General features: G+C 39.6%; 1 protein-coding gene across 1 annotated transcript; it reads left to right on the forward strand.

The window, feature by feature from the left end:
* The first annotated feature begins 318 nt into the window (after positions 1–318).
* Positions 319–849, forward strand: LOC132230013 (peptidyl-prolyl cis-trans isomerase A-like). Its single transcript, XM_059686800.1, has one exon. It carries the CDS (start codon positions 329–331, stop codon positions 821–823), a length of 495 nt encoding a protein of 164 aa, XP_059542783.1. The 5' UTR covers positions 319–328; the 3' UTR covers positions 824–849.
* Positions 850–20617: the final 19768 nt, after the last annotated feature.

Here is a 20617-nt window from a genome sequence, read left to right on the forward strand (position 1 = left end):
TTTTGCTATTGTTTTTGCTAAATCTGACAACTCTATGTAGGGATAAACGGAAAGGTTATTTACTTCCTAGAGAAGGGAATCCTTAGAGGTTTCTGTAAGGGTTAATCTTATGTGACAAATTGACTCAGTTAAAGGATATCCAGATAGCGAGTGAACCATTATTCCTGGAAGTGTTTGTGGGTTGTTTCTAGAAGAGATTAGCATCTGAATCAGGGGGCAGAGTAAAGAAGAGAGCCCTCACCAATGCAGTGGGCATCACCCCATTCATTGAGACCCTGAATAGAATCAAAAGCAGAGAGGCTTTGCAGACGCCGGCCCGAGACTAGCCATGGTGAACCCCACCGTGTACTTCGACATCGCCGCCGAAGGCGAGCCCCTGGGCCGCGTCTCCTTCGAGCTGTTTGCAGACAAGGTTCCAAAGACGGCAGAAAACTTCCGTGCTCTGACCACCGGGGAGAAGGGATTTGGTTATCAAGGTTCCTGCTTTCACAGAATTATTCCAGGATTTATGTGCCAGGGTGGTGACTTCACACGCCGTAATGGCACAGGCGGCAAGTCCATCTATGGGGAGAAATTTGAGGATGAGAACTTTGTCCTGAAACATACAGGTCCTGGCATCTTGTCCATGGCAAATGCTGGACCGAACACAAACGGCTCCCAGTTTTTCATCTGCGCTGCCAAGACTGAGTGGTTGGATGGCAAGCATGTGGTCTCCTGCCAGGTGAAGGAAGGCATGGATATTGTGACAGCCATGGAGCGCTCTGGGTCCAGGAATGGCAAGACCAGCAAGAAGATCACCATTGCTGACTGTGGGCAACTCTAATAAATTTGACTTGTGTTTTATCTTAACCACCAGACCGTTCCTTCTGTAGCTCAGGAGAGCACCCCTTCATCCCGATTTGCTTGGAATGTTCCATAATCTTTGTGCTCTTGCCAGTTAATTGGGTTCCATAATTTCCCTCCCCTTTCCCAGTCTAGCTGGATTACAGAGTTAAGTTTATGATTATGGAATAAAAACTAAACAGTTGTCTGTCAAAAAAAAAAAAAAAAAAAAAAAGCAGAGAAAGGATGGATGTTCTCTCTGCCTGAGCTGAGACAATGGTCTTCTATCCTCAGATACCTGCACTCCTGGCTGATGAACCTTTACACTTGGACTGGCACTTAAACTATTGCCTCTTCTGGTTCTTAGTATTTTACACTTAACCTGAATTATACCATGAGCTTTCCTGGTTCTACAGCCTGCAGACTGTCAGTCATGGGATTTATTGGCCTCCAGAATCATATGACTTAGGTTTTATAAAATATCTTTTATTGGCTTAGTTTCTATGGAGAACCCTATAGTACCTATATGTTCTTTCCTTGTGAATGATTTTCAGTTTTGTAATTTTAGAAATAAACCATACTATTAGACTAATCTTGTTTCATATCTTCAAAGTTATAAAAAGATTGGGAAAGAAATAAAATAGGACATTAATTTTATACTGCAATGATTAAATTCCCATGACTCTGCAGACTGGGGACTTCCTGTCCATGAGATAGTAAGGCATCCCAATTCTGTCACCCAGGAAAATAAAAGATTCTCCCAACATTCTCTTCAAATCCCCAAATTTGTGTGCTTGTGCCTCAGGTCTCAAAAATCTCTTTGTTTGGGTCTAGCTCAAACTGTTTTTATAAAAAAATTTTTTTCTGAGCATTGGATTTTATAAATTTGACAAACTTAACTGGAAATGTGTGATGTCACATTAGATGTAATATATTGCACGATGCACAGTGTTGAACTCCAGCCAGTCAGCACACTCGTGGGTACCGAGGTGCACTCTGAACTGATGCTATGTGGCAAGTATTGTCCTTTCGTGGTTTCCTAAATTGGACTGACCCTTTCCTTTTCCCGATATAGGTCAACAGTAGTTCTAGAAATATCCTATATAATAAAGAGGTGATATGCAAATTGACCATCATGCCCTCACACAAGATGGCAGCCCCCACGTGGTCACAAGATGGCCACCACCAGATGGCTGGCAGGGGAGTGCAGTTAGGGGCGACCAGGCCAGCAAAGGAGGGAAGTTGGGGTGACCATACTAGCAGGGGAGGGCAGTTAGGGGTGACCAGGCCGGCAGGGGAGGGTGGTTGGGGGCAACTGGGCCTGCAGGGGAGGGCAGTTGGGGGTGACCAGGCCAGCAGGGGAGGGCAATTGGGGGGAACTGGGCCTGCAGGGAAGGGAGGGCAGTTGGGGGGGGGGGACTGGGCCGGCAGGGGAGGGCAGTTGGGGGTGATCGGGCTGGCAGGGGAGCAGTTAGGCATCAATGAGACTGGCAGGGGAGTGGTTAGGGGGTGATCAGGCTGGCAGGGGAATGGTTAGGGGCAATCAGGCAGGCAGGCAGGTGAGCGGTTGGGAGCCAGCAGTCCCGAATTATGAGAGGGATGTCCGACTGCCGGTTTAGGCTCGATCCCTGTGGGAGTCAGACATCCTCTGAGGAGTCCCAGATTGGAAAGGATGCAGGCTGGGCTGAGAGACACCCCTCCCCCCAACATGCATGAATTTTGTACACCGGGCCGCTAGTATTTTAAAATAAAAGTTTATCTATAATTAGTCTTGAAGAACAAAAGCAATAAATATTTTATTAACTTCAATGCATAAAGTCTATACAGTAGTTTTCCCTGTGACCTCAGTTCTCTAACAGATCCAAGAAGAGATGTTACAGTAATTTTTTAGTTTGTTTAATTTCTCTTAAAAAATGTTTTTATTGATTTCAGAGAGGAAGGGAGAGGGAGAGAGAGATAGAAACATCAATGATGAGAGAGAAACATTGATGGGCTGCCTCCTGTACACCCCTACTTGGAATCAATCCGCAACCCAGGGATGTGCCCTGACCAAGAATCAAACTATTGCCTCCTGGTTCATAGGTTGATGTTCAACCACTGAGCCACACCGGGGTGTGGGGGTGGCAGTTTGTTTAGCTTTTTATTTGTTGTTAGGAATAAATAGACTTCCAAACTCCTTATAAGCCTGATCAGAAGCCTGTAGAAAATATTTCAACTATTTAAAAAATGTTTTTAATCTATTGATTTGAGTAAGAAAGAGGAAGAGAAAGAGAGAGACATTGATTTGTTGTTCCACTTATTTATACATTTATTGGTTGAGTCCTGCATTTGCTCTGACTAGAAATCAAACCCGCAACCTTGACATGTTGGGATGACTATCAATTACTTTTAAATGTTTGTTGATATGTTTTATAAAACAAATGTATCTTTCCTGTTTCTCATAAAATAAGCTCCATGAATCATTAACGATGTTTGTCACTTTATCTATCTTAGACACGGAATATGTTTTTCTTTGATACTTCATGGAAAGCCACTTCCCTGTGGCAGCAGAAATTAGGTTTTATTTACAGACTTCTTAAAACTTTTAAATTACTATACTTTACAAACATTACTTAATTTTCCATTCATACTATGACGTAAATATATGTTATAAGGGCAGGGTTTCTTAGGAAAATAATAGGCTAGAGATTGAGTGCATTGTTCAGCCTGAGATAACTATTAATGGCATTTTATATTAAAGGATAATGACAGAATGGCACAATATTTTCTGGAATTGAATTCTAATAGGATTACTGAATTTTAGTAAAATATCACCACCAGGTATTTTTGCAAATATGGATGAATACAACATTTTGTTTCAATGGTGTTTGTCAATTAAAGAAGAGGACATCTGAAATACTTTCAACAATAGAGATAAACTAAAAAATAAAAAAAAATAAAAGGTATACTGAAGCAACCTACATTTTAATTATAAAGAAAAATGTAGAGTTAGGATTTAAAATGATTTTTCTTTCTAGTTACATACACGATTTTAGGGTCTAGAATTCCTTTGTAGATATCCACAAGCAACAAGCTACATTGACTCTCATCTATGCTGAGAAAATTGTAGTTGCTATTAACTAAATTTGTGTCGCCTTTGTTTTTCACAGATTTTAAAAAATGCAAGATGGTTTGCTTATAAAGACATGTCAGCCAATAAATTACTTTATTTGTGGAGTTTAAAACTTTCCAAAGTATGCCTAACAGTTTTTCCAATATAATGTGCCTTGCAACCTTATCCACACTACTGGTATTCTGTTTTCTAAGTTTTAAAAAGTAATTTCCCAAAAAACTGTTGACAAGCCACTCTTTAAAATGATTGCTTACTTGAACAAGTGCCTACCAAGCTATTTTCTATAAAGACTGCTCAGAGAAACTTGTTCCACATACTGTTTAAATCACAATAGATATTTAAAAGAATAACAGAAAACATTAATTAGAGCTCTTTTAAAAGCTTCGAGACAGGCCAACACTAAAAGACGATAATAGCTTAAAATGGCTAACTATGCAAATCTGTTTCTTTTGGTCTGACGTAGGCACTTAGAGTGTCATCTAAAATTGTTCCAGTATAAAATGGTTAATGCTTATAAGACTATGCATTCATTTATTCTACAAATATATCCTGCTCTAATTAATTAAATAATGCTTGATTAAAATATAAGTAAATACGTTTTTATAAGTAAAATTATAAAGGTGTCCAATGATTGTATCGTTTTAGTCTACTAGCAAAGTAGCCATTGCAAAAGGTTTTTTTAATGTAGCTAATAAAAAGACATGAAGTAGTCCTCACAGTTCTTATTCTTATTTTATGAACCCTCTCTTTTAAAAAGCCACAAGCATACTTAAGTCACCTAAAAATGGTGACATGAAATCTCTGTGGACCATTAAATTATAGAATGTCCATTTCTGATTTAATGCATTAGCCTATAGGCACAATATCAAAATAACAGTTCTTCACTTCTGGCTAATTCAACTATACGAATGGGTGTGTCAAAAACTCTATGCAAATTCGCATTAATTTGGTTGTAATAATCTCCTTCATGTAGTGTCTTTGTCATGCTTTAAGTCTTTTCTTCAGGAGGAGTCCCTTTTAAAGGCTAACCTGATAGGTCCCTTTCTTAAAGTCACTGTACCATATAACCTAGTCACTGGTATTATTAACTCACTAGAGACCCGGTGCATGAAAATTGTGCACTGGAGGGGAGGTTCCTCAGGCAGGCCTGCGCCCTCTCACATCAGTCTGGGACCCCTTGGGGATGTCCACCTGCCGGCTTAGGCCCTATCCCCCAGAGATCAGGCCTAGGCTAGCAGTCAGATATCCCTCTCGCAGTCCAGGACTCTCAGAGTTTGGAACCCCTAACTCCTTACTGCCCACCTGCAGTGGAGGCAGGAGAGGCTCTCGCACTGCTACTGCGCTCATCAGCCGTGAGCCCAGCTCCTGGCTGAGTGGCACTCCCCCTGTAGGAGGACACTGACCAACAGGGGCCAGCTCCTGCACAGAGCATCTGCCCCCTGGTGGTCAGTGCACGTCATAGTGACCGGTCATTCCTCCAGTCGTTCTGCCATCCAGTCGATTTGCATATTAGGATTTTATTATATAGGATGATATTAGAATATTCCAGGGATTATACAGGCAGTATATACCACAAGGTGGGAGTCTCTGGGGCAATCTTAGAATTCTGCCAACCATACTGATTAACAGTAAATGAAAGGGAAAAATGCTTAAAATAAAATCTATATATATAAAACCCTAAGTGATTGGTCGACTGCTCGACCGTTTGACTGCTGACTGCTCTACCGTTCGACCATTTGATCAGTCACTATGATGCACATTGACCACCAGGGGGCAGATGCTCAATGCAGGAGCTGCCCCTGGTGGTCAGTGCACTCCCATAGTGGAATCACCGCTCAGCTGACTGAAGTGAGCCAGACACCAGGCTCATGGCCAGTGAGCACAGCTGCAGCAGCACGAGCCTCTCCTGTCTCCACAGCAGTGCTACTGACCACCAGTGGAGGCAGGCCCTGCGGAGAGGGATGAGTGGGAGCAGTGCAGCGCCTGGTCAGGGGTTGGGCTCCTCCCAGGGCGCCTGCAGCTTCGCACACTACTATATCTCTCAGGGGATGTCAGACTGCTGGTTTTGGCTTGATCAAGGCATGCAGGGATGGGGCTGAAACCGCAGTCTAACATCCCCTGAGGAGTCCCAGATTGTGAGAGGGCATAGGCTAAGCCGAGAGGCCCCAATGATGCACAAATCTGTGCACAGTCCTCTAGTATTAAACTAGAAATCATATCATGAACACACATGCACACATATCACTGAAAATAATTACATCAAAAAGTTGTTTTCCTCAGTAAATGAGATTTTTTTTCTGTTTTTCTATTTCATCACATTAATCTTTAAATTTTAACAAGCATAAATTAAATAAACATTTTATCAAAGTTTCCTTCCAGTATTACTGTGGACATTTTCGGTTTTGCTTTATCAATGCACTTACAAAGTTTGACTAATAACCTTTATATATATGAAAAATAAAATAATTCTAATTATGTTAGTAAAGAAGAATCCATTTGGGGAATTTAATATGTGAATGCAAAGTACATCTTTTTTAGCATGATACAGTTTGATATAAGAAAGGAGACGAAGTCGATATTATAAAACTATAGTAATAAAATCATGTGTAAAAGAAAAGATTATTTTTCCTGTTTGATATTTGATAAATCTAAATTTTCATACTTGGTTTTAGTTAAAATGAAAGCATTTCTGTCTATTTACCTTTCTGTTACATGTCTGATTGATATTCAACCAAAAGCTGATTTCACTCTGCCACCCACACTGCCTCTAGTGGCCGCCTCCAACCAACAAATCATCCTTCATATGTTCAAGGGACTGACACTCATCTTCCTTTTCACTAAAGGGAAACAGCTGGAAGGGCAGAAGAGTGCCAAAATCCTGCTGCAATCTGAAGTCAAATAGAAGTGACTTTTCTTTATACATTGTAATCAATCACATGCAATAGTGTCCTCTTCCATTAAACAGAATTTAAAAATGTATAATTATGTTGATATGCCACAATACACTTATTACCATATAAAGGTTTTTACTTTTTCCATAGGTTTTCATCATTTTCAATTCCCTGCTACTGCAAATGAAAAGACATTCAGGAATGATCTAGAAATGCAAGCAAGTCTTCATTGCCATTTGATAAACAAAGTCACTTGAGTGGTTTTGAGGAAGAAGTGTTTTGCTAAAAGCATAAGAAGAACATGGAATGATATCAAAGGATGTTTATAATAATTAAATACAAAGAAGAAACTTTTAGCAGAGCCCATGTACAACTTAATTATTTTACAACTGAGGAGAGACTTAATATTCTATAAGACAAGGGATAGTCAATTTTCCCCCTTAGCAAGATGATTAGTTGTTCTTGCTTTCTAAAGTATAAAAGTATTGCAGGAAGGCAATTAATTGTTTTCTTCACCTGAAATGGCTTCTAATCACCTAGTTATGCCTAGCTAAGGAGAAGCCAAATAGAGGAAGAAATGGAAATTATAACACCCACATACATTAACATAACAGGAGCATAATACAGTGGTGCTTATATTAAGATGTGTATTCCTTGTTTTTGTTTTTAATTAACTTTTATTTTAAACACCGGGTCTTTATTTCAAAATAACATCATTCATTAGACAAAGAAGAAAGGAAAAATAAGAAAAGAGCCAATATAATTCAAATAAAGCCAACTAGAGGGGGGTGGGGGGGAATGATGTTGTTTGAATATTTGTTCTTAGCATTAAACTTGATTTTTTAATGTGGATGTTATGTAAATAAGTACATTATGTTTACTGTTTCAGATTTTGCTAAATATGAGATTACGGTGTTTTGTTTTGTTTTTTTTCCAGAAAGTAGTGGCTATAGCATATAATAGACCTTACACTTATTTGTTTATATCTTTAAGTTAATTATATTAGGTCTTAGTAATGCCATCTGAGTGGAAATGTCAATCATAAAATGTGTTCATAGAAAGCTTTCAAATAATTAGAGATAAAACACTATGATAATTTGCTCTATAATAATGACACACATAAATTATAAAGTATTATCTAATATAAATACATGTTTAATATTCAGACTTTACGCATTCACTTAATAATGAAATCTTCTTTTGTTCAATTTGATATTGCCTTATAGCATTTTTGACATGTAGCAATTTGGTATTTATAGCAAAAATCTTAACTAACTTATGTTTTAAAATCTGTCTTAAATTTAGATCTCTAAAGACATTTTTACCTTAATGCTCTCCACTTCATCTTGTCCAATGGCTGTCAACCTTGCTGGGGAGTTAGGTGGGATCATGCCGTTTAGGGTAAGGGTGGGGTATTTTCCATGTCCCCACCTGTTTCTGGTGGAAGTGGGATTCTTGGGGTGCTATGGAACAAGAATTTCCTGAGGCCTCCATGGGAGGATGAGATATCAGAGAAAGCTTTGTTTCTGTGGAATTTAACCCCTGGGTTTCCAAGGTCCCATCCCCCTCCCTTCCTCCAAGAAAAAGGTTCCATCTCATCTTCAGCAGGGCTAAGACCAAAGCCATTGCCCAGAGTTTCCACTCCACACTTGCACAGTCCATTCCAGCATCAGTGTAGGTTAGCTTGTGTTCCCAGCTGCAGTCCATTGCCTGTGGGACCCACACGCTGTGGGCCATGCAGCTAGGGCCAAATGGCCATGGAGGGAACACAGGTGAGTGCAAAGAAGCAGAAGCAAAGCCAGAGGAATAAGAGAGGAAGAGCTCCTTTGTCTGGTGGACTTTACCCTTCCAAGATTTTGCCTGTTTCCAGTGGCTCCACCCCCTGGCCAATTAGCTTTGTTCCCAGGTTAGACTGACAGGCAAGCATCTTCCCCACATCACTGGACTTCACTGTGCATGCCCCAAATTCCCTTTTGTTGGATCCCGTTCCCCAGTGATCTGCAGGGAATGGGCCTGTGGCTCCCTGGGGAGTGTGAGGTTGCATCTTTCTGAACTGCCCAGACTACCATGCCTATAATGCCTGGCGTCCCCTTTGCTCCTTTCTTATTATTAATATTAATAACTAGCCATTTGCAATGCTAACACTTTAAATTTAGTAATAAAACATAATTAATATGATACATTTTTATAGAAATATCAGTTCTCTGAGAACAAATATTTTAATTGTTATTTAATTTAATCCAGCCTTAGTCATACTGCAATTTATTCAGGAATCCAAAAAAATTCTGTGAGTTCAAGGAGCAAGTAGATGGACAGGATGAGACAGTCTCAAAACCCCTTTCCAACACACACACACACACACACACACACACACACACTCAGTAAATGAAAAGCCACAAGGATGTTTGATATTAAAGAACTAACTTTGAAAATAATTTTTTTCATGAGAATTTTTATCATGGTTATTACACTCCTGTGGGATGTATCACCAAATGTAAAAGTTATGTTTTATTTAGAATCTTCTACCTGACATAATCAAATACATGCTTTCCAGTAAATACAGCTATGGTATTCTTGCTTATGAAGCTTGATGGGAAAACTAGCTGATAGGAGAAAAACAAAAAGGAGGAGGAGGAAGAGGAGAAGGTGAAAGAAAAGGATTAGAAATCTATGAAAGTTGTTTTAAAATATGTATAATGTCTTATTTCATCTGTTTTAAGCATAAACTCAGAACTTTATAATGAATGAAAGTATTCCAAACATTAACATCCTGGAAAAAGAACCCCAAGTAGCAAGTTAATCATTGTTCCAAAAGGCAGTGCATTCAATCAAAGAAAAAAATATCTTCCCGTAACTCTGAAGCAATCATGGTTTGATCCCTCAGACATTTTTATCTAGCTTTCTTTTAAAATGTTGATGCTCTTACAAAAAAGGTAGGACTCAAGATCATTAAAAAGAAGATTTAATGGAAGTTGAAGTATCTTCTATAAATCAAGTGAAGCTCCTGCAGGAATGTCACATTAGTTGAGACAGCTATAACATCAATATTTTGATTGTCAACTGAAAAATATTGGACACTTTGGTTAGCATTACTGTTAGGAAAACCATTTAAGACACTGTTGAAACAACACGCTCTCTTCTAAAAGAATGGGTAGAAGGATGAGCTATAATTGGTGAAACAGAAATTTTAGGGGTAAAATAGAATAGGTTTAGGAAATTTTAGAAATTTTGGAAATTAAGGGGAACATGGAGGAAGCACAGGGCTGCAAAACAGCAAAAGTTATATTTCCATAGAATAGGGAAGCTGAAAAGCTGCAACAGGTACATTTCCATAGAATGAAGAAGCTTGGAACAGCAAAAGGTCTATATTTACAAAATAAAGGGAAGGAAGCTCTTCATCCAGAAGAAGAAGAAAGCCCAAAGGGAATAGGAAAACAATAAGGAAGGAGGGGGGGTGGAGAACCTCACATGTTCCATGTCCCATATGAGGCTCAACCTTTGAGCCCAGGAGTTACTATAGAGACCGGTCTAAGGGAATAGTGACCAATCAGAGGGGATATCAAGGCACCAGGATCTGCAGCCTTTATAAGCCATAGGGAAAAAGAATTCAGTGGGACCCTTTCCCCCTCCCTACTTGGGAGTCCATTCTGTGGGACTCTTTCCCTCTCCCCATGTGGGAGTCTGTACTTGTTCTTCAATAAATCTCCACCTTTGCTATACCACGTTCTGTCCGTGGATGCATTCTTTGATTCCGGCGGACAAAGAATCTGGGTTCCAGTCCAAAAATTCCATTTCATTAGGAGTCGAGAAATAAAAATTTTAGTTAAATTACAAAATATATTTTTTACCAAAAGAACTTAATTTTAAAAGGTTAAGATTGCTTAAATAATAATTTTGTGGAATATTTTCTAGAACATATGATAGTCAATAAATAGGGATTACAAGTGAAAATGTTATTCTCCAAATTTGGATTCTCCAGAGTAGTTATTAAATAAATAACATGAAAGTGAAAGGGCGAGGACTACACCCTCCATCTTGCCCCAGGGTAAGGGCTATGCCCTCCATCTTACCTTGGATCCTCCATTTTTGGGCAGCCATGTGCTCAGCAAGGCTTCTTCCTGGAAGCCCAAGCCTCTGCTAGCCACACCCAGGATTTCTCTAAACAAACCAATGTCAATCTAGGGAAGTGTGCGCCATAGATATGACCACATCCTGTGTAACAAGACACCGACTTGGGCCTGGCCAATCGGCAGGGCCCACAGTCCTTTCTCCTCCACTTACTCCAACCCCCTATAAAACCCCTCTTCCCACAGGGCTAGCTCTCTCTGCCACTTGCTGCTGCGTCAGTAAGGAGGGTAGGGGAGCCAAGCCTGGGTTTGAATAAAGACTCTTATGCCTTTGCATTGGACACGGCTGGCTCCCTGGTGTGGTCTCATGGGGATCCTGAAATCTGGGCATAACAAAAGGATCTTTCAGACTGATTCTGGTATATCCTCACATGTATAGGAAAAGTGATTTCAAAACTCCCCACAAAAACAGCTCTGGCCAGTGTTTCTAAGTGATTAAAGCACTGAAGAGTCACCAGTTTGATTTCTGGTCAAGGGCATGTACCTGAGTTAGGGGTTCGCTCCCTGCTTGGAGTGATTGCAGAAGGCAACCAATTGATATCTCTCACACATAGATATTTCTCTCTCTCTTTCTCTCCCCCTTCCTCCCTTCCACTCTCTCTGAAAAGCATTGGGGAAAAAATTCTCAGATGAGGATTAAAAAATAACCAAAAAACACTGAGAACGTAATGTTTTTCAGAGAATAAGATCTTTGGCCAAAAACTGCATTTTCACAAATTCATGATAATTTATGGCCATCATATATGTTCTGAGATCTTCAAAGGGCAAGAGTTTACCCATAAATCCTCTTATTAAAAGCACAATGTAAATATATTTATTTAGCCAGGAGAATACCATACTTTTCTTCATTTAATCCATTACATTGCTATAAAAGCACATATGTGGATGTATATATTTATATTTGTATATGTATTTAGTTTATATTTCTTGTATATAGAAATGTGATCTGCTTACACATATGGGACTCAACTAGCAAGAAATTGCAAATGCCCTTTCATAATACTCAGCTTGCATTTAACTTAATTAATAAGTTTAAAATCCAATTCAATTTTTGGCAATTCTAATAGGTTTGTAGTGGTATCATTTTCTTTTGCAATCAGAGTGATATATTTGCTATCTTTCTATGAAGTTTATTTTACCATTGTCCACATAAGAATTTCTTTATTCAACTAATTATACTCAACCCCATTCATTTTTTCCCTTGTTACAAACTCACTGCTTTTCCTAAATATTTTTAAATTGTTTATCTTCTATTACTTTTACAGATGTAACAGTATTGAAAATATTATTAAACCAGATATATTTCCCTCTTTCAAGTCAATAAAGCACCTTTTTTTGTCAATATTAGTGAACATGTTCCTGACTTTCACATATGTTTCTAGATTTCTCAATTTACCATTAAAAAAACACACCACCTTGTTTTCTACCTCTCCGCTTATGATCAGTCACCCTCTACAATGTTTATTACTAGATAAACAGATAAGAGTTTAGGTTAATCATGCTCTGTACCTATTTTCAAAAAGTATTTGTTTTTTAAACATAATTTTTGAAAAACTTCAAGATTGATATCTAATAAAGATTTTTTATAAATATCTAGCAGGTTTTATAGATAGTCAATATTAAAACATGCATAATATTTGTGTTTTTAGCAGATTTTATCACCTTTCCATTTTTTATGTTGTAATGTATTAGGCTCTTCTAACAGATCTCATTGCTTATAACTGACTTATTAAAAACCTAATTTATTTTAATTCCTTAAGTTACCACAACTTCACCAGTGGGACCCTCTATTAGTTAGCAAAGAATACAGCTTTGAGAGAACCCTTTACATTTTCACCAAAAGCAAAAGTGTTTTTATTCATCTTATTTTTCTCTGTTCCAAATGTATGACATGCTCCCCAATTGCTCTGTATTCTCCTCTTTCACTTCCTAGCCAACCTGAAGTTAGGTGAAGGCCATGTGATCAGTTCTTGCCAATATGTTGTGAGTGGAAGTGATGTGGATGCCCATGTGGTGAGGATTCTAGAGGTCACATGCGTGGCACTATTACGCAACAGGAGGACATATCCTGGATTCCCAGGTCACAGGTCAAGGAGACCCCAAACCAATCTGACAAGAAAAAGAAATGGTGTATTAACACCTGAGATTTCAGGGTTTCTATTCATGAAGTTACATTGTTAAAATAGGAAATGAATTTCAGTCATCAGTGAATACAGAAGAGAAAAAGACACTGAAGCTATTAAAGAAATAAGCACAGAGATCATTATCATAGGCAGTGGGTACACAGACTAAGTAACAGAAGACTGCCAGTGCTTTTGAAGTACAGGATGCAACAAATAAATAGAAAACCATCCAAAGTTGCTACACAGACCATTTCCAAGGAATGAAAGAAGAAGCAAATCTGAAAAACGAGCCAGATTCCATGACAGATGAACCAGCAAGACTGAGACAGATCATTACTGACCGTTTAAGATGTAGAATTTCCAAGAGACAGAAAGAATGCTTCAAGCACACAGGCAGCAAAAGCAACCCCTGTTTCAGTCAAGATGATTTTGTAAATTTGCTCTTTACGACATTTCTCCTCTCCAAACTATCAAAAATAATCATAGTTGTCCTCAGGAACAACTCATGTGCCCTGAAATGGAATATAATCACACAGCAGTAAGCAGAGGCTGAGCCATGTGCCTGATGCTCCGGCTCAGGAAGCAGGCACAGACTCCATGAGTGGGATTCCTGTAGTTTACTGGGGTCTAGAAGTACCCTGAATTTGCAGGACACAGGTCCAGGTGCGCGTCATCATGATTGGATTGGGGATTATATTCTCTTGCCTTGGGAGGCCATAGATTTCTCTGGTCACTGTCCAAGATTATGATTTTATAGCTTGGGTATTTAGTTTTGTGGGAGAGAAGCAGAAAATGTCATGAAGAGAGTACTTGGACCATGTCAGGCAATATCACACCTGACAAGATACTGAAGTTGCATATAAGTTGGTTATTCTTTGGGGCCCTGAAGTGTAAGTGAATGCAACAGCAAAATAGAATGGTAGAGTTAAGTAAGAATAGGGAGAGAAAATGAATAAATGGTCAAATAAGTCTATTACATTAAAACAGTAGCATTAAGGAAGACAACCAAATAATAAATGGACAAACAAAACAGAAAACAGACTCATAGGTATTCAAGAGAAAGCTGACAGTTGCCAGATGGGAGGAGAGTTGGGAGACTGGCTGAAAAAAGGTGAAGGCATTGAGAAGTATTAATTGGCAGTTAAAAATTAGTCATGGGAAGTAAAGTGCAGTATAGGTAACATAGCCAAGAATGTTGTATAACTAAGTATGGTGCCAGGTGGGTGCTAAAATTATTAGAAGGATCATGTCTTAAATTAAATAAATATCTAACCACTAGGCTACACACCTAAAACTAATACAATATATTCCTTTTTATTTAATTTACTAGTGGCCTGGTACACGAAATTCATGCAGGGGGGTGGGGTGTCCCTCAGCCTGGCCTGCACTCTCTCCAATCTCGGACATCCCTCTCACAATCTGGCACTGCTGGCTCCTAACCAATTACCTGCCTGCCTACCTGATCATCCCAACCACTCTGCCTACTGGCCTGCTCGCCTCCAACTGCCCACCCCCACTGGCCTTCTTGCCCCTAACTGCCTCCCCTTGATGACCTGATCATCCCCAACTGCCCCCCACTGCTGGCCTGATCGCCCTCAACTGCCCTCCCCTCCTGGCCTGATCGCCCCTAACCGCCTCTGCCTTGGTCCTGCCACCATGGCTTTGTCCAGAAGGATGTCCAGAAGGTCTCCTAGTCTAATTAGTATATTACCCTTTGATTAGTATAGATTGGATTGACACTGGTTGACAAAATAAAAATATCTCAAGTGCACAATTCCACAACACATCATCTGTAGCACTGTATTGTGCATTCACCACCCCAAGTCAAATATTCATCCATCATCATCTTTTCCATTCACATATATTTCTTGACAAAATGTCTGTTCAAATTTTTTTTTCATCTGCTAATTAGATTGTTTGTAATCCAATCATGGAAAAAAGAAACATAGTTTACCATCAGAAATATTGTCTCTGTTTCAAGGAAATGGATATGCTGGAGTATTATAATAAGGACTAGAGGCCCGGTGCACAAAAATTTGTGCACTCGGGGGGAGTGGGGGTTCCTCAGCCCGGCCTGTGCACTCTCGCAGTCTAGGACCCCTTGGGAGATAACGACTGGCTGGCTTAGGCCTGCTCCCGTGTGGCAGAGGGCAGGCCCAATCCCTAGGTGCAGCCCCTGGTCGGACACAGAGCAGGGCCGACTGGGGAGTTGGGGCGCCTTCCCCTGTCATGCACAGAGCAGGGCAGATTGGGAGGTTGGATGCCACCCTCAGTCATGCTCAGGGTAGGGCCGATTGGGGGGTTGGGGCACCGCCCCCTTTCACACTCAAGGCAGGGTCTATGGGGAGGTTGCGGCGCCACCTCCTGTCACGCACAGAGCAGGGGCCATCAGGGGGGTTGGGGCTCCGTACCCTGTCACGCACAGAGCAGGGCCGATAAGGGGTTTGGGGAGCTCCCCCCTGTCATGCACAGAGCAGGGCCGATCAAGGGGTTGAGGAGCTCCCCGGTGTCACTCACAGAGTAGGGCTGATAGGGGAGTTGGGGCACCACCCCCTGTCACACTCAGGGCAGGGCAGATCAGGGGGTTGGGGCGCCACCCTCTATCACCCACAGAGCAGGGCCGATCAGGGGGTTGGGGCGCCGCCACTGTCACACTCAGGGCAGGGTCGATGGGGAGGTTATGGCTCTACCCTGTCACACACAGAGCAGGGCCCGTGGGGGGAGGAGGGGGTTGGGGCACCGCACCCTGTCACACACAGAGCAGGGCCGATCAGGGGGTTGCGGCGCCTTCCCCTGTCACAAACAGAGCAGGTTGGATAGGGAGGTTGTGGCCCCGCCCCCTGTCACACACAGAGCCGCAGGCCGATCAGGGGGTTTGGGCGCTGCCCCCTGTCACGCTGATCCCGGTGCTGGGAGGCCTCACGGCTCCGCTGATCCTGGTGCTGGGAGGCATATTACCCTTTTACTATATAGGATAGAGGCCTGGTGCATGGGTGGGGCTGGATGATTTGCCCTGAAGGGTGTCCTGGATCAGGGTGGGGGGTCCCCACTGGGGTGCCTGGCCAGCCTGGGTGAGGGGATGATGGCTGTTTGCAGCTGGTCACACACCCTTCAGCGTGGGGGTCCCCACTGGGGTGCCTGGCCAGTCTGGGTGAGGGGCTGAGGGCTGTTTTCAGGCTGACTGAAGCTCCCAACTGCTCCTTTTTTTCTTTTTCTTTTTATTCTGGGCCAGCTTTAGCTCTGGCTCCAGCTCTGAGGCCTCTGCTGCTGAAAGAAGGTACTGGTTTGTTTCGGTTCTATAATCGAAACAATGTATAACTCCAGCTCTGAGATCCCGGGCTCGCTGAAAGCAGGTTTCTGGGGTTTTGTTTAGCTTCTATATTTGTTACAATGTTTCTTAAACTGCAAGCTCAGAGGCCAGCAAGGCAGGCGGGGAACGTTGGAGTCCTCCGTCACTGAAGCAAGCAAGCCTCATGTTAGTTTCAAGCTGCCTGGTTGCCGGCCGCCATCTTGTCTGGCAGTTAATTTGCATATCTCGCTGATTAGCCAATGGGAAGGGTAGCGGTCGTACGCCAATTACCATGTTTCTGTTTTATTAGATAGGATTGTATTAGTTTTGGCAAAATGTTGCTGTATGAGAGAAATCTCCAATTTCACTGGCTTCATATATTGAGATTTATTTCTTATTTAGGTAAACTAGATGTTTCTGATTCATGTATAGCTTTCCTCTAAACTCTGATATAAAAAACTAGGCTCCACTGATCTTATGATTTTCTCATTTCTATAGATAGCTTCTAAGGTTGCCATGCTTTTCTGAATTAATCATGTAGAATGGAAAAGGACATGGGGAATGATCATGGAACTTTTTATGGTCGAGGCCTGGAGTTGGCACACACCTCTCTCTACACATCCTACTGGTGGCAACTCAGTCACATGGCCACGTCCAACTACAAAGTAGCTGAAAGGCACAGGGAAGCTATGTGTCCAAGAAGATATTTTGTGAACACAAAGAAATCTCTTCCGCTGAAACCGGTTTGGCTCAGTGGATGGAGCATCGGCCTGCGGACTGAAGGGTCCCGGGTTTGATTCCGGTCAAGGGCATGTGCCTGGGTTGCAGGCACATCCCCAGTGGGAGATGTGCAGGAAGCAGCTGATTGATGTTTCTCTCTCATCGATGTTTCTGACTCTCTGTCTCTCTCCCTTTCTCTCTGTAAAAAATCAATAAAATATATTTAAAAAAATAAATAAATAAATAAATAAATAAATAAAAAAGAAATCTCTTCCACATCTCCCATTTTACCAAACATCTATGTCAAGCTTCTCATGTAGAGAACAACTCAACATCTTTCTATCACAGGTAACCCAAAATCCAATCAAACTGAAAGTTCATCATCCTAGTATTGCCCAGTCCTCTCCATTAACCTCTGATATTAATGGATTATTGTCCAATGAACCCAAAGTCAAATTTTCTCAACCAATATATATGATTAAGTCAAGAACAGAATAACTACATTCAAAAATTGATCATTTTAAAAATAACTTTAATTTCTGTCTTTCCTACAGACTCACCAATTTCTACCTCATTGGCATTGATGAAATACACTGATAAATCATGAGTTGCCACATAAAAAGCCCACATATCAAAGAACTGAGGGCAGCCTCCAGCCAACAACTAGCACAAACAGAGATCCTCAGCCCTGGCCGAGTGGCTCAATGAGTTGGAGCATCGTCCCCTACACCAAAAGGTTGCAAGTTTGATTTCCAGTCAGGACACATACCTAGGTTGTGGTATGTATGGGAGGCAACAAACTGATGGTTCCCTCTCACATCTATGTTTCTCTCTCTCCCTCTCTCTCTCTGTTTCCCTTTCACTTTCTCTAAAAATCTTAAAAAACATATCCCCAGGTGAGGATTAAAAGCAAAACAAACAAACAAAAAACACAGAAGTCCTCGGGCCAACAATTAATGGAGAACCAAATTATTCTGACAACCACATCAACTTGGAAGCAGATCCTTCCCCAGTAGAGATCAGATGTAAGACCACAGGCCCAGCCAGTCTTTGCAGCCTTTTGTGAGATCCTGAAGGAAAGTACATATTTATGTCATACGTGACTCCTTTCATATACAAACTGTGAGATAATAAATGTATGCTGTCATAAGCTGTTAAGTTTGTGGTAATTTATAACACACTATAGATAACCAATACACACATATCTATTTTTCTCTTTATAAATTTATCATCAATAATATAAATTACTTCATGACATCCTTTCGAATGGATAATTCTGAAATTTACTTATTTCCCTCAACTACTTCCTTAGTGTCATATACTTGCTGCCTAGTGAAAAGTTCATCATAATCTGCCCTTAAATAACATCCCATTTTTATTCTTGGTGAAAAGACACACACACACACACACACACACACACACACACACAGACACAGACACACACTTATTACTAGAACATTTTAAATTTGTGATTACTAATTTTCCAGGTGCAAAAAACCTGAAGAAATTCTAGACCCTTTATAGAAAATAATAAAATATTTACTCTAAGTAACAGTTGTTTTGTATAGCAAACCAAGCATCAAGTAAACACCATGTAAATATCATTAAATTTTGAATTTTCAATTTCCTGATACGAGCAATTACTATAAACTATAATGTACATGCAGGCCAAATATTTTTTAAAGCCCTGTTGCTCAAATTAAATATTTTCACCTGAGCAGTCTTAGTAAATGTTGATAAGTGTCAGAAAAAAATAAAAGAGTAAACAATCTGCCAAAATTATTTACTAAGCGACTCAAGGATGAATTATGTACTATTGCATCTCTCGTCTTAGAGTAACAAATGCTTAATGGTTCAATTCCGATGTGAAACTTTCTATTTGATAAACTTGTTTTTGGATTCATTTTCATTAACTTCTGGTATTTTTAGCTTTAGCTGGTAAGTAACATATTGGACATTTGCTTCGGTAAGTTGTCAGAAAAGCTGATTTAATCTCTTATACAAGGTGATTTTATGTTACTTTACATTCAGAAACTAAGGAATTAATTTATTTGAATATGTTTTGATTATTTTTGACAACTAGAAATGCTTATTTTGAGTACTTCTGGGATATTCATCTGGATGTTTGGTTGTATAACAAAATAATTGAACCCTTTTTATATAAACTGTCAATCAGCATTAGCTTTTATATATTTATGTAATGTCTGGTTTCAGAAGAATGCAGTAGAAATATATGTCTGTATTACCTTATCCATCAATGGTTTTCCTTCAATTTCCCCTATAATATTTACAAAATTATCACAATCTAAATCCATTTTAATTACATTTCACTGGGTCTTGTTCATACATTCACAGATGTCCATTTAACTACCCATATGTTTCCAGATATGTGCTAGTTGCTAAATATAAATGTATATATAATGCAACACATCAAAATTGGTGAGGCATTTTTCATAAATAGTTCATTTTAAATAAAATGCAATCAATATTAATAAACTGAACACATAACTTTAAAATTAGAACACCAACATATGTAGAAGGAAAACAGAAGGAGTCAAATATTATAGCTAAGAGCTGAAATCACTGAAATGGAAAATGGAGATTTAAAGCAGGATAACAATTAAATACTTGTTTGCCTCCCACCCTCTCTCCACAAAACAAAACAAAAGCAACACAGAGACCTAAAGAAAACTATTGCAAAATTCATGAGGAAGAAAATAAAAAGTCATCAGTAATATCAGAGATGAAACTAGGAAGATAATTATAGGAAAACAAAGTTAAAAAGTAAGAAAGTATGATGTTCAAATATATGACAGTGAAAGTTAGGTGATATAGACTAATTCTTAGAAAAATGTACCCTATATTGATTAAAGATTATAAAGGACATTGCAAGACACTTTAAGAAAAAAAAGTACAGGCCTATTTAGGAACAAAGGTAGAAATAGAAGCCTACATACCGCATGTCTAAATATTTAGTAGATATAAATCCAGTTAGTAGAGTGTTAAATAAAATGCTTTCTTTCTACCTTTATATATATAACTTTACAATGTCAAAATAAAAACTGTGTGTAAAGATATGACTGAAATGCATTTACTATGACAATGCATGCTTATATTTTCTATTGATGGGAAAATGACTTGGGGTGAGTAGAAACTGTATATTCGAATATTTCATAAATTATACATCTGATCCATAACATTTATTTTAATTGCTTTCATCTCTACAGTGATTAATTTCATTGTCATAGTCAAGATTTTCACACAATTTTTGTTCTAAAGACACAAGTGGTATGCTGTTGTTGGTATTAACAATGTTAAACATATACACAAATTTGTTTTATTTTCTCCCAAAGAACATGATTTACTATGCACTTAAGGATTTTCCATCACATTATTTAACATTTTCAGTACTATTATTCATATATCATAAATTTAACTGGTTTACAAAGGTTAGTTATCAATCTCATGTTGTGTCTGCCAACAGTTTAAGGTCAAATTTGGTATATGTTTTATTAATTTGCACTATGTTTGGA

The sequence above is a fragment of the Myotis daubentonii genome, chromosome 3, assembly GCF_963259705.1.
Source record: "Myotis daubentonii chromosome 3, mMyoDau2.1, whole genome shotgun sequence".
In the NCBI taxonomy this organism is placed as follows: Eukaryota; Metazoa; Chordata; class Mammalia; order Chiroptera; family Vespertilionidae; genus Myotis; species Myotis daubentonii.

Bases quoted from the DNA above. Each gene is read 5' to 3' on its own strand.
- LOC132230013 (XM_059686800.1), top strand. From the start codon at position 329: ATGGTGAACCCCACCGTGTACTTCGACATCGCCGCCGAAGGCGAGCCC.